The sequence below is a fragment of the Chiloscyllium punctatum genome, chromosome 1, assembly GCF_047496795.1.
Source record: "Chiloscyllium punctatum isolate Juve2018m chromosome 1, sChiPun1.3, whole genome shotgun sequence".
Lineage (NCBI taxonomy): Eukaryota > Metazoa > Chordata > Chondrichthyes > Orectolobiformes > Hemiscylliidae > Chiloscyllium > Chiloscyllium punctatum.
Window position 1 is genome coordinate 159,357,170 of NC_092739.1, and position 22,602 is coordinate 159,379,771.

Genomic DNA, 22,602 nt, shown 5'->3' on the forward strand with positions numbered 1-22,602 from the left:
GTCGTTTACCTATGTTGGAGAATAGTCCACTTATAAATAAGGCATATACATGAATCTTGTGAAATTGACAAATACTGGTTTATTTCACGATATCATGGGAAAGCAAATTGACCGCACATATGCAAAACAGACACTCTGCATAGCTGAGTCAAAAGCCCTCTTCCCTGAGCCCCAAGTACAGTCAGTTCTTATAGGGTTACAAGATAACGATGTTAATTAAAAGACAATACCGTTTCAATCACATTTGATAGGAACAATGTTGCTAGTCCGGCAGTATTGGTCAATTAACAATAACGACAGTAGGTCAGTTAATCTACGGAAATAGGTGCTAATATTCAGCATTCTGGCTGCTATGATTTCATAGGGCTGTGTGCATTCATCTCAAGTCTCCTGGTGCCATTGAGTCAGCATGGGCATTGTGGAGTGACTGGCTTCCTGGGGAGACAGGGAGCGCCCTTTCGGCTGCAGGAGCTGCAATGCCATTGTGAGGCAGTGAATCTCATGAGCAGGTCATCTAGATAACATGTTCCTTCAGTCAGCAAGGGCTTAGGTAAGGCTCTTTTGCTGTCTGTACCTGAGTGTGGCCAAGCTGAGATAGCAGTGGCATTATGGGTAGGCCCTCTTTGGCTCAAGACAGCCATAGTGTCTGTAAGCAAGTGGACTTTGGGCAGAATGGTTTTTCCTTCTCCCACAACTTATGGCGTGTGAACATCAGTGGTTCAAGAAGACAGCCCATCACTGCTTTCTCCAGGGCAACTAGGGGTAGGCAGTAAGTGCTGGCCCTGTCAGCAATGCTCACATCACACGAGTGAATTAAAAAAAAAGAAATGCAGCAGTTGTTGCCTCTCTAAGTTTGCAACCCTTTGAGACGCCCTGTGTTACAAGTGATCAAAGGTAGGTTTAGGATCATTTAATAGAAAGAAGGTGCAAGGAACCTTTGCTTGGAAACAATGACGGCAGCCTCTGTGGTAACATTGGATACTGAGGGACTGTGAAACTTTTAAAAGGTGTTGACCATGTCAGGTTGTAAACAGTTTCAAGCTGCCTTGTAAGAGAGTTTGGCTGCTTAGCTCTTTGGTTCATGAGTATTTCACCTAGATATAAAGCCCAAATTGTAATGGGGAAAGATGCACAGGAAGCTACTCTAAAAGTCAGATTGCAAACTTTCCCAAAATATCACAGGCTAGAGCTTTGGAGTCTCCCTAAATTTGGGAGAGTGGGAGCCTCTGGAGTTCAAAAGATCGAAGAATGGAAACTCAAGCTTGGATTAAAAATTGAAATGAAAGTCTGAGAATAAACAATTGGGTGCTTAGAATTCCTTTAAATTGATTCTGGGAAGAACGGACAAATATGCTAAAAAAAGTTTCACTTGATCTTGGATTAGAAGTTTTGTGTTTCAACGTATACATTTCCTACAAAGATGGCATTTGGGTCATTGTAGCTATTGACATTTGCTTCAGTAAACATTTTAAAATGGGAAATCTTGATGTGTCATTCTTTCAGGTGTTAATTGGAAGTTCAGAATTCATTTTGAGTTATTGGTCTCCACAGGGATCAGGAAACTGTAGGAACGACCAAATTATCTGTTTTACATGTTGGGATCTGGGTTAAACAGGACACTGGCAAGAGTGTACCTGTTAATGTTTAAATACTGTAGTGGATCCTTTACACATATAGGCATTTAGAGGGAATGTCAGTTTACTATCCCATCTGAAAGGTGGTATCTCTGACAATGCAGCACTCCCCCGTACCGCCATTGAAGCATCAGCCTAGATTGTGTACTCTGGTTGCTCGAGTGAGACTTGAACTTGTGGGCTGTACACTGAGCCACAGATGACGTTGGGGCCCATTTCCCATCTAGTTAGATTGGACAGAAATAGCGAAGAAATTCTATTAAACAAGCATTTATTTTTTATCAGTCTATATTATACATTAAAAGTGTCTGTATAAATGATTTGTCTATTTTTTTCATTTTTGTTTTAGCTCCTGGCCTTTTACTATAGATAGTACTGTTCAACCCCTGGTGTTAACTGTAAAGAGACCCTTCGTATCTGTGGTAAGTTGCACTTGTCTATCAAGTTAATGCAAAGCTTTCTTTTCATGCTGGGCCCTCACTGATCCCCTGTAGGATCTCTTGTCATTGTCCATAATCACTCTTCGCCTGTCCTCACCTCATGGTCTGTACAGAATAGAAGATGTAGAGTCGTATAGACATACATCTGGCAGAGATAGTTTGTATGCATTACCTCTTGTGAATAGGATGAGTGTTGCTGGCAAAGTCAGCATTTGTTTCCTGTCTCAAATTTTCCTTGCCTTATTGGATCATGCCATTTTAGGCAGATACTGTGAAAGGCTCAAATCCCTCACTTGAAAGACCATTCTGTGCTTGCTACCTCAGCTGGGGATAGTCATTACAGTATCCTTCAGCCTCTTTTGGATTTGTATTCAACCAGCTGATGATTACGAAGTTATCATATGTGCTTGCCGGTGAGAATGGATTCATAGTCTAAGTGGCTGCTCGCACTCCTATGTGGACTTATTGCAGGCACTGAAGTGTTGATGCCCATGAAAGCAGCCCAACGTAAATCATTCTGTTTCAGGGGTGGAGTTCATAGTTCTGAACATCAGTTGCTTCCTTTGATAGAGTACTGGGGAAGCTATAGTTAAAAGTTTTGCTGAAACAACAATATACCATAAATTTTAAAATGTGTGACTCCCCAGGTTTGGGTCTGTACTCCAGTACGTTACTCATGTTTACAGGTTGTTGTAAGGCTCGTTCTAATGATTGAATTGAATGGTTTGTTTAGGTGTCAGTATTGGGAAATCTCTCCTCTAAGTCCTTATAACTTCAAACTGGTCCCCTTCGATCACAGTCACCCATTTGTTCCTCAAGGCGATTAAAATCAGACAGCACAGCGCAAACAGATCTTGGGAATGGCATAAAACATCTGAATAGTCCTTTGGACATACTGGGCGTATTGGGCTGGTTTTCCCTAATGATCTGGAGCTTGATTCATTATCGTTATCATTATCATTGTCATTTCTTGGGGCTTCCAAGGAACATAAACTTCAATTGTTGGTCCCTGATTGTCATCAGTGGCTCAGGGATTTGGTAACTGCCGTATTGGACACTGCAGTTGGGGACCAGTTGGAGTCCACGAACCCTGGTACAAAGGTTGGATGGTACCTGTTTTCTGAGATTTATTTTTACCTGTTCAGCAGCACTGGATCCCTCGGGAGGCTGAAACGACAGTGAGGACAGTGCCACAGGCAGGTCTATGGGAGGTACTGGTAATGTAGGATAACATCCCCATTCCTCATCTCTATCGGTATCATCCCCTTCACCAAACAGGATTGGTATGCCAGACATAGGCTCGGGATCCCAAGTAGAACTTAAATTCTTTTTACAGCGCAGTTCCTTTAACCTTTCCTGTCTATCTTTCTCAGCCTTGGTGTCTTTACACAGTTTCTACTGTTCCCTTTTTCACCTTCCGTCTACCCATTGACACTCAGCTTTTAACATCTCCCAGCTTTTGTGAGTTCCATCCTTTGTACATATCTCTATATGACATGCATTGTTCCTCCAACTGACCAATGAGGTATCTTTCCACTTACTATCAGCTGTATCCTTCCAATCTTTAATTAATGATTTCCACTTCTTCCCACAGTTTGCAGTTCACAAGAGGCCACATCCCTGGGACCAAATTTTGTCACCTAATCGTTTAAGTGCAACACTTAGTTTCAGTAAATCGTTTTTCTGATCAGGTATTCTTTCACGCACACACTGAAGGAGTATCACCTTTCCAGTTACATCGAGGGATTGTCCCATTATACTTGCTTGCTGTACTATAAACAAATTTCACCTGGCCATGTCAATACTACGGAGTGAGAAATTTACCGAGCCTGCCCTCGTTTTTCTATTATCTCATCATTTCAACCGGCTATAACTGAAGGAGGCAGCTCTCTGAACCAAATCTATCAGGTAGCAGCGACCACTTCCCTGACCCGCGGTCCCCATTCTCAACTCTTTATCTCAGGAACAATGCAGAATAGCCAGTGTCACCCTGCAGCAACTTATATCAACCTCGTTAAAAAAAACTTTGTTTCCTTATAATCCTGGTCTGGGTGGTTCGTTCAATCCCTTCAAGGTACCAGTCTTACTGGGCAAGAGACAGATCGATTGTCCAAGTACAAGGAGTGGTCTGACGTAAATTACCTCGGGCTGCCCTACCACTCTATGCTCAATTCAAACTCTTGGTCACTTATTCAGCCCAGAGAAACATTCCCTATGTTTGGATCCGAGTCACGACACTAAAATGTTGACTGAAAAAGTTCCGAGACCCCACAAAAGTTTCATTAACCTCTTTATTTTAGCATAGCCTGTGAGAGGTTTGGAGTCAACACCAAAGTAACAGTCAAGCTCTCACTTGGTGGATTCTCACCAGACCTGTGTGTATAGCATAAAAGAAGTACAGTTTATAGCCCTCATATCTCTCAACCCATACTTTTCGCGAGTCATAAACAGATAAGCAGTGCAGTTAACAATACTCCATTGAACAGAGGAAGCGCCCCAAGCCACAGCAGCAGCCTTTAGTTTGTGCTGACAGTCACACGTTTTAAAATTTACGGAACATCATTGTTTCAGCAAACCTTTTTAACTATTGTTTCCCCAATACTCTTATCACCTTTTTTGGCAACCAGGTAGTGGCAGCCTGTTTTTTGTTCCCGTTGGATTTAGATGTTCTCAACAAACCGTTTTCTGCTAGTTTGAGTAACTGTTGTCTCACTTAACCACAAGCATCATGCTGCCTTGAAACTACACTGGGAGAAAAGAGAAGTAGCTAAGGGAGGGTGATGAAAGGGACAGACTATTCAACTTCTATTTGCTGTAATCAACCAGTAAACAAAGAAAATTACAGCACAGGAAGAGGCCCTTTGGCCCTCCAAGCCTGCGCTGATCCAGATCCTCTATCCAAACCTGCCACCTGTTTTCTAAAGATCTGTAACCCTTTGCTCCCTGCCCATTCATGAAAAGGAAAAGAAAAGAAAATTTATCGCCCAAATTCTGCTCCATCTAGACCTCTCACACAAAATGAATCCCAGTCAATGTTGGGAAAATTAAAATCTCCTATCACCATCATCCTGTTGCTCCTTAATTTTTCCATGATCTATTTTCATATTTGCACTTCTATCTCGCGTTCACTGTTGGGAGGCCTGTAGTACAGTCCCAGCATTGCTACCGCACCCTTCCTAATTCTGAGCTCTGCACATATTACCTCACTGCTCGAGACCTCCATTGTGCCCTCCTTCAGGACAGCGGGATATTTTCTTTGACCAGTAATGCAACTCTTCCACCACTTCTATCTCACCTCAAGCATAGATATCTTAGTATTGTTGCTGCCGATCATGTCCTTCCCTCAACCATATCTCAGTAACAGCAATAACATCATGCTCCCAGGTACTAATCCAAGCCCTAAGTTCATCCAGTCTCTTTGCATTCATCATCTGCTCCCTGCCTCCTCTTCCCTTTGGTCACGCTGACTTCATTATCCAGTTCCTTACAGGCTTTAGTTACTGCCTCCTTACTGTCCTCTCACCTCATTTGGTACCCAACCCCCTGCCACATTAGTTTAAACCCTCCCCAACATTATTAGCAAAAGCACCCCCAAGGACATTGGTTCCAGTCTGACCCAGGTGGAGACCGTCCAATTTGTAATAGTCCCACCTCCCCCAGAACCAGTCCCAGTGTCCCAAAAATCTGAACCCCTCCCTCCTGCCACGCATTTATCCTGCTTATTCTATCATTCCTACTCTGACTAGCACGTGGCACTGGTACCAATCCTGAGATTACTATCTCGGAGGTCCTACTTTTTAACTTGGCTCCCAACTCCCTAAATTCTGCTTGTAGGACCTCATCCTGTTTTTTTTACCTATATCGTTTGTGCCTATATGAACCACGACAACTGGCTGTTCACCCTCCCCCTTCAGAATGTTCTGCAGCCGATCAGAGACATCCCTGACCCATGCACCTGGGAGGCAACATACTATTCGGGAGCCTCCTTTTCAACCACAGAACTGCCTATCTACTCCCCTTTACACTTAAATCCTTTATGACTATAGCCCTTCCATTCTTTTTCCCACCCTTCTGAACAGCAGAGCCAACCACAGTGCCATGAACCTGGCTACTGCTGCCTTCTCCTGGTGAGCCAGCTCCCCCAACAGTATCCACAATGGTATTCCTGTTTTGGAGGGAGATGGCCGCAGGGGACACCTACACTGCCTTCCAGCTCTTTCTGCTATTTGGTCACCCATTCCCTTTCTCCCTCAGCAATCCTAATCTGCAGTGTGATCAATTCGCTAAATGTGCTATCCACAACCCCCTCAGCATCGCGGATGCCCCAAAGTGAGTCCATCCGCAGCTCCAGAGCCATCATGTGGTCTAACAAGAGCTGCAACTGGAAACACTTCCTGCACGTGTAGGAGCCAGGGGCATCAGCTGTGTCCCTAAGCTCCCACGTTGAGCAAGAGGAGCATTACACAAGTGAGATCTCCTGCCATTTTTAACCTTAAACTTAACTTTTGCCTTTGCTTAGGTAAATGAGAAAGGAAAGTTTTTACCAAATCACTCAATAAAACAATTTTTTTAAAAAGCGGTCATGATTTGGAGATGCCGGTGTTGGACTGGGGTGTACAAAGTTAAAATTCGCACAACACCAGGTTATAGTCCAACAGGTTTAATTGAAAGTACACTAGCTTTTGGAGCATCGCTCCTTCATCAGGTGTTAGTGAAGGGCTCAATCCTAACACACAGAATTTATAGCAAAAATTTAGTGTGATGTAACTGAAATTATACATTGAAGAATTGATTGTCTGTTAAGCCTTTCATCTGTTAGAATACCATGACAGTTTCACTTCTTCCATGTGTAAATCACAAAACCTTTTTTTTTAAAGTTGCATTCTCAGATTAGCTGTTAATAATGGTGATAGCTAGAGAATATGTTGAAGATGTTAGCCCCCTGTGTTCTCTGTCTATGCCATGATGTTTAGATTGATTCTAATCTAAAAAGTGAGATAATGGAGTTTTACATGACTTCATGCAGTTTTTGAGCAAAGTACAAATTCACCCCACAAAATATGTGTATGAGGGTCTTTGTCTGGGTTAGGGGTTGTGAGTGTGAGAAAGTGTAGGGTTGTGTGTGTGTGTGTGTGTGTGTAGTGAGTGCAGAGTGTCTTAAGTCTGTGAGGGGGTGCACGTGTGAGTGTGGGAGTGTGTGTGTCTGTAAGGGTGTGTGTGGGTGTCTGTGCGCATCTGTGTATATGTGTGTCCGTGTATATAGAAGTGCTTGTGTGTGTGTGTGTGTGTGTGTAGGAGTATCTGTGTGTGTGTATAGTGCAATGGTGGTCACCTGTAATGTGACATGAACCCAAGGTCCCGGTTGAGGCCCTTCCTCTGGGTACCGAACTTAGCTATCAGCCTCTGCTAGGCCACTTTTCGCTGCTGCCTGTCCTGAAGTCTGCCTTGGAGGATGGTCACCCAAAAGTCCAAGGTCGAATGTCCTGGACCACTGAAGTGTTCCCCAACTGGGAGGGAACACTCCTGTCTGCTGATTGTCTGTTATCTCACTTTTTAGATTAGAATCAATCTAAACATCATGGCATAAACCAAGAACACAGGGGGCTAACACCTTCAACATATTGTCCAGCTATCACCATTGTTAACAGCTAACCTGAGAATGCAACATTTAAAACAAAAAGTTTTTGTGACTTACACATGGAAGAAGTGAAACTGTCATGGTATTCTAACAGATGAAAGGCTCAACAAACAATCAATTTTTCAATGTATAATTTCAGTTACATCACACTGTAAATTTTTGCTATAAATTGAGTCCTCCACTACCACCTGATGAACGAGCGACGCTCCGAAAGCTAGTGTGCTTCCAATTAAACCTGTTGGACTATAACTTGGTGTTGTATGATTTTTACCTTAAAAAAAATAGAAAATCCATACGTGATCAATTCACCACGGAGTCCCTTTTCTTTGGATAGAAGAGGAGGAGGGCGGGTGGGAGAAACTATCCGTGTAGTCGCTCTGGTTCAGCCGCTACCCAAATAAAATGGCTTCACCCACCTTCCCAGCAGCCCTCTGCTCCTTGCTGTCACCTCCCAACAAATGGAAGAGCAAATAAAGTGGGAAAAGACAGCTGTATTCTGAGATAAATGGATCTCTGGATCCCAGCTGAGCACCATTTTTAAAAAGTCTTATCTGTTTAAAGCATGGATGGAATTGCATAACAATATTTTTAAGTATTGCTAAAAGAGTATGCACTTTATCCAAGTTGTTTACCTTGCAGTTATCAGGGCAATTTGCAAGAAATACCAATGTGAAGAGACTGAACACGAGAGCATTGGTTGTGGCATGTGGCCTCTGGTAGAATCGTTTATGTGGAGAATGCACCATTTAATCATGGCTGACAGTTATCTGTCATACATTGTTTAAATTTTGAACAAGGCAGTTTGACTCTGGTCAAGGTATTGCCCTGTAAAATGAGCCAGAGAATGCTCATCAACTATTTAGTTGTGCTGAAACAGCCACAATGTGCAGATTGCTATATTTGTATTACATTTCGATCTGCATGTTGTACAAAATAGTGAACAAACCTAAGGTCTTAACTTTTGGTCCTGAAAAGTATCTAGTCTACCTCCAATTACCCTGAGAAGTTGAGGTGCCTCAAATGATTGAACTGCTTCATGCAGCTACTGTACAGTAGGAACCCAAGCAGTATTTGTGTCTATCCAGCAGCCAAGTAAGAAAATATGCACATATTAGTCCTGTTTTAATACAACAAAATAAGTTACAGTCAATCTCAGTTTTATTCCTCAGGGCAGTATCTTGACCATCCAGTCAATCTGTCTCATTTAAAACTGAAGCCAAGGTTTACTGTTAACTGTCAACCATCATTAACTGGTGCATTGTGGTAATGCATCTACCATCAGAGTTCATTTGCCAACCAATCAGCACTCTCCTCTTCTACAGTATAAATGTTATTTTCCGTTTACTTTGGTATTTCTTGTGAATTATCTTGATGAGTACATGAGAGAACTCCAAGACGTAAAGCTTTTGAAAAAAATGTGTATTTTATCAGTCACACTCGACTAAAAGACAACAATAAGAATATTCCTATTATGTTTCTCTCAGTTCCTGTTGAAAGAATATGGTTTTGTAAAGTAGGGTAAAATATTTGCTTGTGAAGTAGGTACTATTCAATTGTATATATACATATGCCTTTTAGAAGGGCAATTTGACAGGGACTTGATTACATAAAAGTACTGAAATTTGCAGGCCATTCTGTCCATCTGATCTTTGCCTACCAAATAAAGAGCTACCCAGCCTCATCGCACATTTGCAGCTCTTTGTCGTAATGTTGTCGGTTATAGGACTTAAAGCGCATACCCTGTATGCTAGTGCCAGTTAGCTGGAGTAATGACTCCCTGTGACAAAATCACAGGGAGATGAATCAATGGGAGAGCAGAATATAAATGCAGTTGAGATTAGCTGTAGCCGATAGTTATTTTTTTAGATTAGATTACTTACAGTGTGGAAACAGGCCCTTCGGCCCAACAAGTCCACACCGCCCCGCCGAAGCGCAACCCACCCATACCCCTACATTTACCCCTTACCTAACACTATTGGCAATTTAGCATGGCCAATTCACCTAACCTGCACATCTTTGGACTGTGGGAGGAAACCGGAGCACCCGGAGGAAACCCACGCAGACACGGGGAGAATGTGCAAACTCCACACAGTCAGTCGCCTGAGGCGGGAATTGAACCCAGGTCTCTGGCGCTGTGAGGCAGCAGTGCTAACCACTGTGCCACCGTGCCGCCCCAAAGTTATAGGATGTGCTTAACTGCAAGTCTATCCTTTCCTTAAAATAGAATAACAAGTCTTGTTTTCAAATGCCTATCTGAAAATGACCTCTTGGATAAAGTACAAGTAACTTCCCAAAGCCTGATATGAAGATTGTAACATTGCAGTAACTGGAAATGATTTATTTAGGTTCAAAATTGGCAGAAACATTCGTGGAAAATATATTGAGAACATGTGAGATGCTGGACTTTATATCTAGAACACAAGGAGGTAGAAGTCATGCAATACTAATGAAAAGCCTTGCTTAGACCTCACTGATACTGACAGCTGTTCTGGAAACCTCATCTTAGGATCTATATATTGGATGGGGACAGGATGCATTGTAAGTTTATCATGGTGATCCCCAGCCTCCAATAATTAAAGTGTAATGAAGGATTGCACAGATGTGGGTGGTGTTCCCTAAATTTAAAAGGTTAGGTGATGGATAGAAATTTTCAAGGAGAAAGATGGAGTAGATAATAATTATTATTTCTGCTGGTTGGGCAGTCTAAGATTAAGAGGAACAGTTTAAACATTAGAAGCAGACCTTTCAGGAATAAAATTAGGCAACACATCTACATGCAAAGGCTGGCCAAGATAGTCCACAGTGTGCAGTTGATGCTCAGTCAGTTGTTTAATCTCAAACAGATGGATATTTGTTAACCAGACATTAAGGGATGTGGGATAAAGTTTGTACATGAAATTAGGTCGCAGATTAGCCATGATCTCATTGCATGATGAAAAGGGCAGGAAGGGTTTCCTCATTTGTGAGGAAAATGAGAAACATTAAGTACAAATGGTACTATTCCACCACTGTGTCTATGCCAGTACCTTCTTCCCTTTGCGATGTCTCATCAGACTTTGATTAATTCCAGTGCCCAATTTATTTTCTAAATCCCATTATTCCAAGCAATTACCATAATTGGAGTTGGCATCTGAAGAGGGGAATATTGGGGCACACAAGTGTAACACTAACTGGAGATGCATAGCCTGGAAATAAGCAATTTATGTGAATTCTGTCTCCATGATCTCATGAATAAGGGACTGATTCCCATTCTCCTTGTTAATGAGAGCAACCTGGATTTGAAATGGAACTGTACATGGTTATATCCCTCGTATCTTGAACCCTCCCGGTTCTCAGTTGATGCTTTCCAGCCTTGTTAAGGTAGCAAAAAGGATTCTCACTTGTAAAAGTTATGCTATTATTTTCCCCCCTTTCTCCCTTAGAATGTCGTCGAGTCCTCTTGGGTTACCGAGCTGCTGTGGATGTTTTTTATTCCCTTCACCGTATACCAAGTAAGGTAGTAACTGTCGCTAACTCTCACTGGGGGTACAATCGGTAAGGTTGAGTGAAGTTGCTCGTGTTTGGCTGACTCTATGATAAGCCCATCGCTGTCCCCCACCTCTATAATGCATGTCTGATTGCAGTGACCCATGGTTATGTTGAACGCAACACTGTTGTGTTTCTTGGGAGACTGCTTGTTGGCTTGCGAATCCTCATCTGTTTGCTTGGCTTTAGGATCTGCCCTTGAACTTCAACAGAGCTGCCTGTTCCAGTGTCCTAACTTGAATGTAATCACCTAAAAATCTAAGTGTGAAGAGGCCATTCCAGCCATCCAACTCCTTCCGCCATGTATATCCTTGTAATTCAGCCAAGCCATAATTACATAGAAAATGGTAGCAAGTGTAGGCCATTCGACCCCTCAGGCCTGCTCCCCCATTAGATATTCATGGCTGGTTGTTATATTCTGTACCTTTTACCCCATATCCTTTGAACCCTTTAGCCTTAAGAGCTATATTTCACTCATACTTGCAACTTCATTCCCGATGAAGGATTTATGCCCAAAACGTCGATCGTCCTGCTCCTTGGATGCTGCCTGACTGGTGCTTTTCCAGCACCACACTCTTGACTTGCAACTCCACACTCCGTCCCAACAAATGTTGGCCTAGCTTCATTGCAAACATTTAGGATGTACTCCTAAATACTCCAGGTTTGTGCAGAGGTCAGGAATATCCATTTGAGTAACTGGTCGGTGAAACCGGAAGTGTGGCAACACTGCATTATTCACAGGCTTAATCTTGTCGGCAAATCTTACTCTTCCAGAGAATCTTCCTACACTTAACTAATTTGTAGCTAAAACTTAATGATGTTGAAATCATTGCATAGGAAGAGGGTGTTTGGGATTCACTTTGGCTCCTATGTGCAAGTGTTCTAATTGCATCTTATTTGTTTTATTTTGGCCTCGAAGAAGTAGATTTGCTGTTTATGATGCTGACCTGGCAAGCCAGATGTTGCAATTTTAAATGCTGCAATCACATGTAGTTAAGTCCCTTGAACCCACTGCACCATTGATTTAGTACATTGTAAGAGATTTGGGCCATTCATTTCCTCAGGCGTGTTTTGCCAACTTAGTGAGATCACGGCTGATCAGGACATCCACTCCAATTCCGTTCAGTAATGTGTTGCCATGTGCAAGGAAGTTACTGTGAAAACTGTCAGGTTATTGTAAATCCGCAACTTGTTCCCAAATATTCTCTAGGCTAAGAACCAATCACCACTATCCACATTATGTGGTTGTTTCTTGAGGATCTCAAGTAGAGCAGTATACAGTACTGTCTAGTCAGAATGGATTGTCCAATTAATCAAGTGTCAGTGGTAACAGTGTTGTGGCTTCAAGCCCCGTACCAGGGAATGATCTGTATCTGACACTAGCCTATTAAAGCTATAATCTTTAGATGCTCTATCATCCCCATCAAGTAGATGGAAAAGAGCAAGGATGTCTTTTGGAGTCCTGATCAATCCTCTACCTTATGCATCAAAGACAGATTGTCACTCATCTCATCATTGTTTGTGAAACTTTGACTCAATTAAGCACTTGTGTAATGCCATGGAAGAAGTTAAGTTGTTAAAAAGTTTTTTCCATCATCAATAACTGAATTTGTATTATTTCTCCCTACTTCAGTCAGATATGAGTTTAGAGCCATAGACATTCAGTATGTAATAATACACATTTAAAGGATTTTCGTATTTCTCTGTAGATGACAAACAAGTGCCTGTAAATTTCTAAATTTCTCCTTCCTTTTCTGAAGACACTGACAATGCTGAGGCACCACATCATCAGTCTCTTAAAATCTTTTAATGTCTACTAATTGCTAGCTTGAATTGAAGCTATCTTTAACTGTCTGTTCTAGCAACTTGTAAGAATAAAGCAAAGCTAATCCTCTGTGCTGTTCCTGTGGTAACATATTTACCTTTTTTTTTTGCAAATGCCTTTAATTTTCCTTTTAAAAAATGCAGTAGACACTGCCTCAACTGTCACCTATAGTCAAACATTCTGTGCTGTTTGTGAGCATTTCTTCTGACGACTTTCTTCTGTATTCGCTCTTCATGTTCTGGCAATTTCCCAATTTAAAAATGCTCGCAAGTTTAAAAATATCTCTTCCAATTCTGGTTTTCCCCGTCAAGCCACAGAACAGGCTCAATGCCTTCAATCTTTTCTCCAATTGAGCGTCTGAAAAGCCAGTGCTCACTAATAGCCTGTTGCAGGTTTTATGCAAAGTTATCAGTTCTTGCTCTTGATTACCATATGTCCAGGTTTATATGATTCAAGCATGCCGTAGCAATTGGCTATAGTCCTGGACTTGGCAAGCAAGAGGTCAATCTCTCAATAACAAATTGGGGAATTTAATTCAATAAATCTGCTAATTAGTGACCACGACTACGCCAGGTTGTTGAAAACTGTTCAACTATACCCTTCAGAGAAGGGAACTCCTATTCCTAGCATTTCTAGCATGCATGTCACTCCAGATCTGCACTATCTGATTAGTTTGGGTGACTTCATGTTAAGCAATAAAGAGCAATGTTTTAATAACCACGTCATTATAATAACTCAACTACATTAAGTGCCTTTTGATTGTACTTATTTCCATATGTGTACTCTGTCACACTAATCCAATATAGACTTCACCTGTCTTCCTATTACTTCAATGTTAAGAAGTTGGTTGTTGACAGTGAATGATGAGAAGTTGAGTGGGTTTCAATTGCATTTCAGCTCTCACTGCCCCATGTGTAGAGTTTGCTGCCAAGCTGGATATAGAGCTGTTGGAAGTTGGAACCTTGCCACTTTTTGCCTTTTCCCAAGACCGAGGCCAATTATAAACACACTTGAACTAAGATTGGCTAAGTCACTACCAGTCAAAATTGTGATCTTCCCTGTCGAAGGACCTCCCTGAGGCAATATGCAAATCAGTTATCAGTTTAATCTTGCTTTACACAGCTGTCTTAATAGTGGCTTTGATAATAACCAGTTTTAGGATTATCAGCTATCAAAATATTTTGGGTTGGAAAGCAAAATTTGGTATGAATTTCATTGTAATTGGTTGCTGCATTCCTTTCCTTCCTAACGGTTGTGTGTTTCTTGGTTTGTTTGTAGGTGGCTGCCCAGCATGTCACAAATGGATGAAGAATCAGTGGAAGATTTTGCAGTCAGAGTTCAGGAGGTGAGTTGATTGGTGATCAATATCTTCCACAAGCTGCTTGAGACTATGGCTCTGTTTTCAGCAGTGCCTACAATGTAAACTTAGAAATTAGAAAGTATTGGATCAATCCTTGTCCTTTCTATGATTCAGAAAGACTGCTGACACTATCCTTATCCATTCATCTTAAGGCTACATATAAAGCAATTCGTGCAATCCTGTACCCAGAGGTTTGCAAAAATTGTGGGTGATAAGAAGTATGTAAGTTAGTTCACTGAGCTTGAAGGTTTCTTTACAGACATTTCATCACTATACTAGGAAACATCATCAGTGAGAGTCTCCAGTGAAATGCTGGTGGAATGCCCCACCTCTGTATTAATAGGTCATGGTTCTTATGGTGGGTGATGTCATTTCCTGTTCTTTTTTTCAAGGGAAAGTAGATAGGGTCTAAATCGATGTGTTTATTTCGGGAGTTCTGGTTAGAATGCCATGCCTCTAAGAATTCTTGTGCATGTCTTTGTTTTGCTTGTCCTAGGATGAGTGTGTTATCCTTCTTTGTCTGTATGTATAGAAACTAGTGATAGTGGTTAGTGTCTTTTGGTGGCCAGTTGATGTTCATGTATCCTGGTGGCAAGTTTCATGCTAGTTGGTCCAATTTAGTGCTTTTTACCGTTCTTGCATGGTATCTTGTAAATGGCGTTAGTTTTGCTGGTGGTATCTGTTGGATCCTTTAGGTTCATTAGTCGCTGTTTAAGTGCGTTGGTAGGTTTGTGGGGTACCATGATGCCATGGGGTCTGAGTAGTCTGGAAGTCATTTCTGATATGCCTAATGTGGCTATAGCTTTTGGTTGCATTGTGTCTGCTTGATGGGGTTTGTTTATGATGAATCGGCGGATTGTGTTTATTGGGTACCCCTTTTCTTAAAATCATTGTATAGATATTTTTCTTCTGCTTTTTGTAGTCCTTGGGTGCTGCAGTGTGATATAGCTCGTTGAAATAATGTCTTGATGCAGCTCAGTTTGTGGATGTTGGGAAGATTGCTTCTGAAGTAAAGTATTTGGTCCTTGTGTGTTATGGGTGATATTTATCCAGGTTTATTCATAGTGCTGTGCTTTGAAGCTTTCTGAAGTTCCTTTGAGTTTTGTTTTGCTTTGTTTTATTTATTTTCTGTTTTCTATTGCCAATTAAGTCAAGTCTGACTTTTAGCATAATTAGGTGTTCTATTTTTATCTGCTCACTGGAGGTAGTGATTTATAATAATCAGTCCAAACAGAAACAAGGAAGTCTTAATGCAACTGTGCAGGGCCTTGGTGAGACCGTACTTACTGTGTGCAGTTCTAGTCACCTTACCGGAGAAAAGGTATTCTTGACACAGAGGGAGTGCAGCAAAGATTCACAAGCCTGATTCTTGGGATGACAAGTCTGTATATGAGAAGAGATTGGATCGTGTAGGCCCTTGTTCACTGGTGTTTAGAAGACAGAGGGGATCTTGTTAGAACAGGTAAAACTAAAACAGGGCGGGATAGACTGCATGCTGAGGTAATGTTTTCCCGGCCAGGAGGGATTTCGAGAACAAGGGTTTGTGTTCTCAAGTTACAAGATGAGCCTTTTTGGAAAAAAATGAGGAGAAATTTCTTCATACACAACCTGTTGAATACTATAGAGGATTGTGGAAGCTGGTACACAATGGATTTAAGAAAATAATAGATTTATAAAGGCTTATGGTGTCAAGGGATATGCAGAGAGAACAGGAGTATGATGTTGAGAGAGTGAGCCATGATCATGAGGAATGGTGGAGTAGGCTCAGTGGACTGAATGACTTACTGCTGCTATTTTCTCTGTTTCTTAAGCAAACAAGGTATTGGGTTCATTGCTGGAGAGAGAATTAATACAGGAAGATACAATGTAAATTTGTGCAGAACCTTAGTGACTGCATAGTTCTCATTTCCATTGTATATAAAAGACCTAGAGGTATTGGAAATAGTGGAAAAAGACATTGCTCTGGATGTAGGTTTGCTCGCTAAGCTGGAAGGTTCGTTTTCAGATGTTTCGTCACCATACTAGATAATATCTTCAGTGAGCCTCTGAAGGAAGCACTGGTAGTGTAGCCAACTTTCTATTTGTATGTTTGATTTCCTAGGGTTAGTGAGGTCATTTCCTATGGTGACGTCATTTCCTGTTCTTTTTCTCGGGGGAGGTAAATGGGATTGAAGTCAATGTGTTTGTTAATAGAGTTCTGGTTGGAGTGCTATGCTTCTCGGAATTCTTGTGTGTGTCTCTGTTTGACTTGTTCTAGAATGGATGTGTTGTCCCAATCGAAGTGGTGTCCTTCCTTATTCGTATGTATGGATACGAGTGAGAGTGGGATACATCACCAATGCTTCATTCGGAGGCTCATTGAAGATGTTACTTAGTATGGTGATGAAATGCCTGAAAACAAACCTTCCAGCTCAGCAAGCAAACCTACTTCCAGAACCTCAACCTGAGCTACAAATTTGAAACACCACAAATTTGATTATTTTTTCCAAGTTCATTCATTGTATGTGGGTGTGTCTAGTTTTTGTCCATCTCTTGTTACCCTGGAGTAGATGGTGATGAGTCACCTTCTTGAACTGTTGCAGTCACTGAGGAATAGGGACACTTGCAGTGCTGTTAGAAAGGGAGTTCCAGTATCCTAATTTGAATGGAATGATCACCTTCACTGTTAAGATTACTTTGTAATACTTCATATTCTATATTAGAAATAAAAGTATTTCATATTGATTTAAAAAAAGAGTACTTTAATGAATCTCTGCTCTGACTGAAGCAGAGATTCATTGAAGCAGCTGAGGTGAAGACTAACATGCCTTTATTCACGTGAAGATTATGTACTTGGGCTGAAGGGTACTCTACATCGCTATGACATCGCACACCAGTCCAATCCTTATATTGCTGAACATCACACAGCTGGGGCTGCTGATTGGAAGCCAGAACTTGAGTTATTTTTCTTTTTTTCTTCTTGCCACAGCCAAGTGTTGACCCCAAATATTGCCACGATATGAGGTTAGCTCATTCCTCTCAGACTGAAGTTAAAACTGAGGCTTTTGCCGTTTCATTAACTTAATGCTGATACCTCTGATAGCTAGCTGTACGTGTCTTGCTGACCTTCATTCGCCCAGATACACCCCTACAGGTGGCTAATGTACAAGATTATTTTTCTTATAAATCCTCCAGAGTCCTTGTTTTGTTTTCTATCTCTGTAATCTCCTTCACTCTAGCTTTCTTAGTTCCTCCAACTCTAACCTTCTGTTTACTCTTTGCTGAAGGTGATTGGCAAAAGAACCTGAAGCACCATAAGGAGCTAAGAGCATTAATGCAGCAAATTGCTTGCTGGAGCACACTACCTGAAAGATGGCTGAAGCAGATTCAATTTTGATAGAGAATTGGGTAAATGCTTGAAGAGAAATAAATTAGAGTTGTGGGGAACAAGCAAGAGACTGGAGAGCTCAGTACCAGCATTATAGGTTGACTGGTTTTGTTCTGTGTTGGTTATCATTCAAGCTTCATTGCTCTACAGTTTTGTTTCCTGGAAAGAGTTGATTCAATATAATTAATGCGGGTTCTATAAACAACATTCAGCTCGTCACCATCTATATGCTGCTAAATCTAATTGTAATTTTTTCTTAGCATTTAGCTACAGAGCTTGGTGTTGTGTCGACTCAGCATACCAAGTCTGATAAAGTGGAATACCTCAAAAGAATGAAACACACGGCACCACAAGCGGCCAGCTCAGGTCAGGGTTGTGTTCTTGCTGCTTGAATTAATTTGCACATAATGTGTGGCTGTTTTCATACTGCAGGAGAATTCCTTGTACACAAAAAAAAACACAACTTAGGTTATGATAAGTTCGCAAAATCAGTTGTTCAATACCTGAGAGATGAAGCTGTAGCATTAAAATAATCTTTGTAAAAGGCAGAGTGGCAAGTTAATCAGCGGGCGTAGAGACTTAGGACCAAGGAAAGCTATTTTAACTCTTGAAACTATTCCACATTTACTGCAATTGTGGCTGATCTGTGATCTGACTCTATATTGACTTTTCCCCCTTATGAACTTTAAAGTAGCTAACTTGATGCAAATGCTGTATTTTTGTGATTTTGATATAATAGTTCTGTGAGTGGGGCCACATTCCAATTTTTCTCTCACCTGGGAGACCAATGAGCAAATTTCAGGAACACAACTGAAAACACCAATTTCAGAAGAGTGAATGAGTAATTAATAAAAATGACCTCTGAAATGACTGGGTCCTGATACCATGATCAGCCATTTTGACTGCCTCATTCACTGGCCTGGCAGCTATACAGAAAAGACAGAGAGCCTTGTCTACAGCTTGACCTACTGTCCAGCTCAGAATCTCTTCCCTCAGCACCTTTTAAGCTTCATAGTGTATGTGTCAGCATCAAGAGGAAAATAGTCTCTTGTCAGAAAAGCATCTCCTTGCTGAAGCTTCTCTTCTACTTCGCATATTTAAGTCAGAAGTCACATGACACCAAGTTATAGTCAAACAGGTTTATTGGAAATTGCAAGCTTTCGGAGCACTGGTGAATTCACCGTTGAAGGAGCAAATAAATCCGTTGGGCTATAAACTGGCATCCTGTGACTTCGGACCTTGTCCATGTGAGTCCACAGGCACCTCCACATCACGTATATTCAGAACTACTTGGTAGGCCACATTATGACCAGCAGACTGCCTGTGACAGGCATTAGTTGTAGAGCTAGTGCCGAGCATAGTGAAGTGTGTGAGAGTTTGGGTACAACTGGAGGAGAGACTTAAGTTAAGACATCTGATCATTTTATTTCAGCAGCCAACAGTCACCCAAGTGGAGCACGAGCTCGGAACTTCCTCCCAGGGCTCAGCCTTAGCAGTTTGTCTGCAGAGGATGTTCGGATCACGGGAATGGCCAAGCAAGTCAAAGAAGTGCTGCCTCACATCCCACTCAGTGTCATTAAAATGGATTTAGGTAGGACATCAGTTTATTTTTCTTTCCCTTGTCCCATTTTCTCTTCCATTTTTTTTCTCATTTCCATATTGAAATTTCCCATCATTCTCCCACGTGAGAAGGGAGGATGCAGTAAAGGAGAGATGGTGCTTATGTAACTGTGTGAATAATCCAGATACCAAAGCTAGTAGTCTGATACCAGATGGATCACCTGGCATTTACCTAGGCACCAGAACTGAGCACTAACACTAATAGCCCTATTGACCTTGCAGGCTCTTCCTTACTAATAGCTGGTGACTAGATCTAAAATTGAGAGAGTTGTCTCACAGACTCGCCAAGTAACAGCCTGACATAGCTTAAAAATGTGTTGCTGGAAAAGCACAGCAGGTCAGGCAGCATCAAAGGAGCAAGAGAATCAACGTTTCGGGCATAAGCCCTTTTTCAGGAATGCCCGAAATGTCGATTCTCCTACTCCTTTGATGCTGCCTGACCTGCTGCGCTTTTCCAGCAACACGTTTTTAAGCTATGATCTTCAGCATCTGCAGTCCTCACTTTCTCCTAACAGCCTGACACAGTCTTATTCATGGACTCATACATTATACATTATGTTCATGCACCATCAATACAATCAGTCCAAAGATGTGCAGGTCAGGTGAATTGGCCATGCTAAATTGCCTGTAGTGTTAGGTAAGGGGTAAATGTAGGGGTATGGGTGGGTTGTGGGTCGGTGTGGACTTGTTGGGCCGAAGGGCCTGTTTCCACACTGTAATCTAATCTAATCTAATCTAATCCCTGAATATATAGTCACACCAGCAGGAATGACCCAGCAGAGGTGGCAGCATAGTGCTATGCAGCTGGGAGGGAGTTGCCCTAGGAGTCCTTAACGTTTACTCTGGACACTGAGTCTCAAAGCAAATCACCTGATTGCCACCTACCATCCTCCTGTTGTTGAACAACACTTGGAGAAAGCACTGATGGCAGCAAGGATACACAATGCACCCTGGGTGGGGGATTTCAATAGTTTCAAACAGTCAAAACCAGTAGCATGACTGAATGAACCGGTTAAGTCCTAAAGGGCACAGCTGCTATACTGGATCTGTTGTCGATGGTGAGAGAATCAAAAAGAGGGAAAAACATAGGAGGAGAAAGTGAGGACTGCAGATGCTGGAGATCAGAGCTGAAAATGTGTTGCTGGAAAAGAGCAGCAGGTCAGGCAGCATCCAAGGAGCAGGAGAATCGACGTTTCGGGCATCAGCCCTTCTTCAGGAATGAGGAAAGTGTGTCCAGCAGGCTAAGATAAAAGGTAGGGAGGACGGACTTGGGGGAGAGGCGTTGGGAATGCAATAGGTGGAAGGAGGTCAAGGTGAGGGTGATAGGCCAGAGTGGGGTGGGGACGGAGAGGTCAGGAAGAAGATTGCAGGTTAGGAAGGCGGTGCTGAGTTCGAGGGATTTGACTGAGACAAGGTGGGGGGAGGGGAAATGAGGAAACTGGAGAAATCTGAGTTCATCCCTTGTGGTTGGAGGGTTCCCAGGCGGAAGATGAGGCGCGCTTCCTCCAACAGTCGTGTTGCCATGGTCTGGCGATGGAGGAGTCCAAGGACCTGCATGTCCTTGGTGGAGTGGGAGGGGGAGTTGAAGTGTTGGGCTACGGGTTGGTTGGTCCGGGTGTCCCAGAGGTGTTCTCTGAAACATTCCGCAAGTAAGCAAGTAGGCAAGAGGGAAAAACATACTTGACCTCATTCTCCCCAATCTGCCAGCTGTAGATGCAGTACCAGTAATGACTGACCAGTGCACAGTCCTTGAGATGAAGTCCTGCATTCCCTTTGAGAATAACCTCCATGTTGTAGGCACTACCACCGTGTTTTGAACAGACCTCGCAACTCCAGAATGGACATCCCATGAAACAATGTGGGGCATCAACAGCAGTGGAATTGTAGACCAAAACAATCTGCAATCTCATGTCCAGGCATATTCCCCACTCGATCACTAGCATCAATCCAGAGGTTTGCCCCTGGTTCACTGGAGAGTGCAGGAAAGCGTGCCAGGAGCAGCTCCAGGCATACCTGAAAATGAGATGTCATCGTGGTGAAACTACCAAACAGGACTACATGTGTGTCAAACAGCATAAGCAGCAAGTGATAGACAGAGCTAAGCAATCCAATAACCAACAGATCAGATCCGAGCTCTGTTATCCTGCCGTATCCAGTTGCGAATGGTGTTAGAAAATGAAAACATTCACTGGTGGAGGAAGCCCCACACACATCTCCATCCTCCGTGATGAAAGAGCCTAGCACATCAATGCAAAAGGTAAATCAAAGCATTTTCAATTAACTTTAGCCAGAAGTGCCAAATGCATGATCAATTTTGGCCTTCTTCAGAGGTTCCCAGCTTCATAGATGCCAATTTATACTAGTATGGCTACAAAACTGGCATCTACCCGACAATGTAGAAAATTGTCCAGGTAAGTCTTGTGCACAACAATGAGGTCCAGTCCAGGCCATCAGTAAACTCTTGATCACCAGTAAAGTGATAGAATGCGTCATTATCAATGCCATCATGCAACATCTGCTCAGTAGTAACCTATTCACTGATGCCCAGTTTTACTTTTGTTAGAAGCAAAAACAGAAATCTCAGGTTTGGCAGCATCAGTGGAGAGAAAGTAGAGTTAACTTTTCAGGTCCAGTGACCCTTTTCCTGAACTGATTGTAGCTAGGGAAATGTTGGTATGTGTTGAAGATGGTGGGGGAGGGAGGAGGAGTAAATGGTAAGTGGAGATGGAGCCCAGAGAGAGCAAGACAACAGTTGAGCAGACAAAGGAATGGGTAAAGGTGAGCCTGGGAGAATGAATAGCTGCTGATGGAGGCCATTAAGCTGACAGTGGGTTATTTGTTGGAGAAGCCCATGCACTGACAAGGCCTGGAGTGTGACAGTTGGGGTAAGGATGTGGGAGAAGGTGCTCAGGCCCTAAAATTATTGACTTCAGTATTGAGTCCAGAATGCTGCAGGGTTCCCAAGTGGAAAATGAAGTGTTATTCTTCCAGCTTGCACTGAGCTTCTCTGGAGCACTGTCGCAAGCTCAAGACAGAGATGTCAGCAAGGGAACATAATGCTGTACTGAAATGGCTGGCAACTGAAAGCTCGGTCAGTTTTGTGGACAGCACACTGGTATTCTGCAGTTGTCCAGTCGACACTTCATCCCCCTAACGTAGAGGAGACCATATTGTGAGCAGCAAAGTGGGAATG

General features: G+C 42.3%; 1 protein-coding gene across 3 annotated transcripts in view; it reads left to right on the forward strand.

Annotated features, from left to right (window-relative positions):
* The window catches only part of aup1 (AUP1 lipid droplet regulating VLDL assembly factor), a 54,953-nt gene that overhangs the window by 19,023 nt on the left and 13,328 nt on the right, over positions 1-22,602 (forward strand). For 2 of the 3 annotated variants that reach the window (XM_072577572.1, XM_072577589.1), the window contains exons 5-9: positions 1,984-2,056; positions 11,135-11,208; positions 14,341-14,407; positions 18,050-18,155; positions 19,222-19,380. In XM_072577572.1, the coding sequence (XP_072433673.1) occupies positions 1,984-2,056; positions 11,135-11,208; positions 14,341-14,407; positions 18,050-18,155; positions 19,222-19,380 (479 nt within the window). The remainder of the gene's footprint in view (positions 1-1,983; positions 2,057-11,134; positions 11,209-14,340; positions 14,408-18,049; positions 18,156-19,221; positions 19,381-22,602) is intronic. The other variant, XM_072577581.1, reaches the window with a different exon arrangement.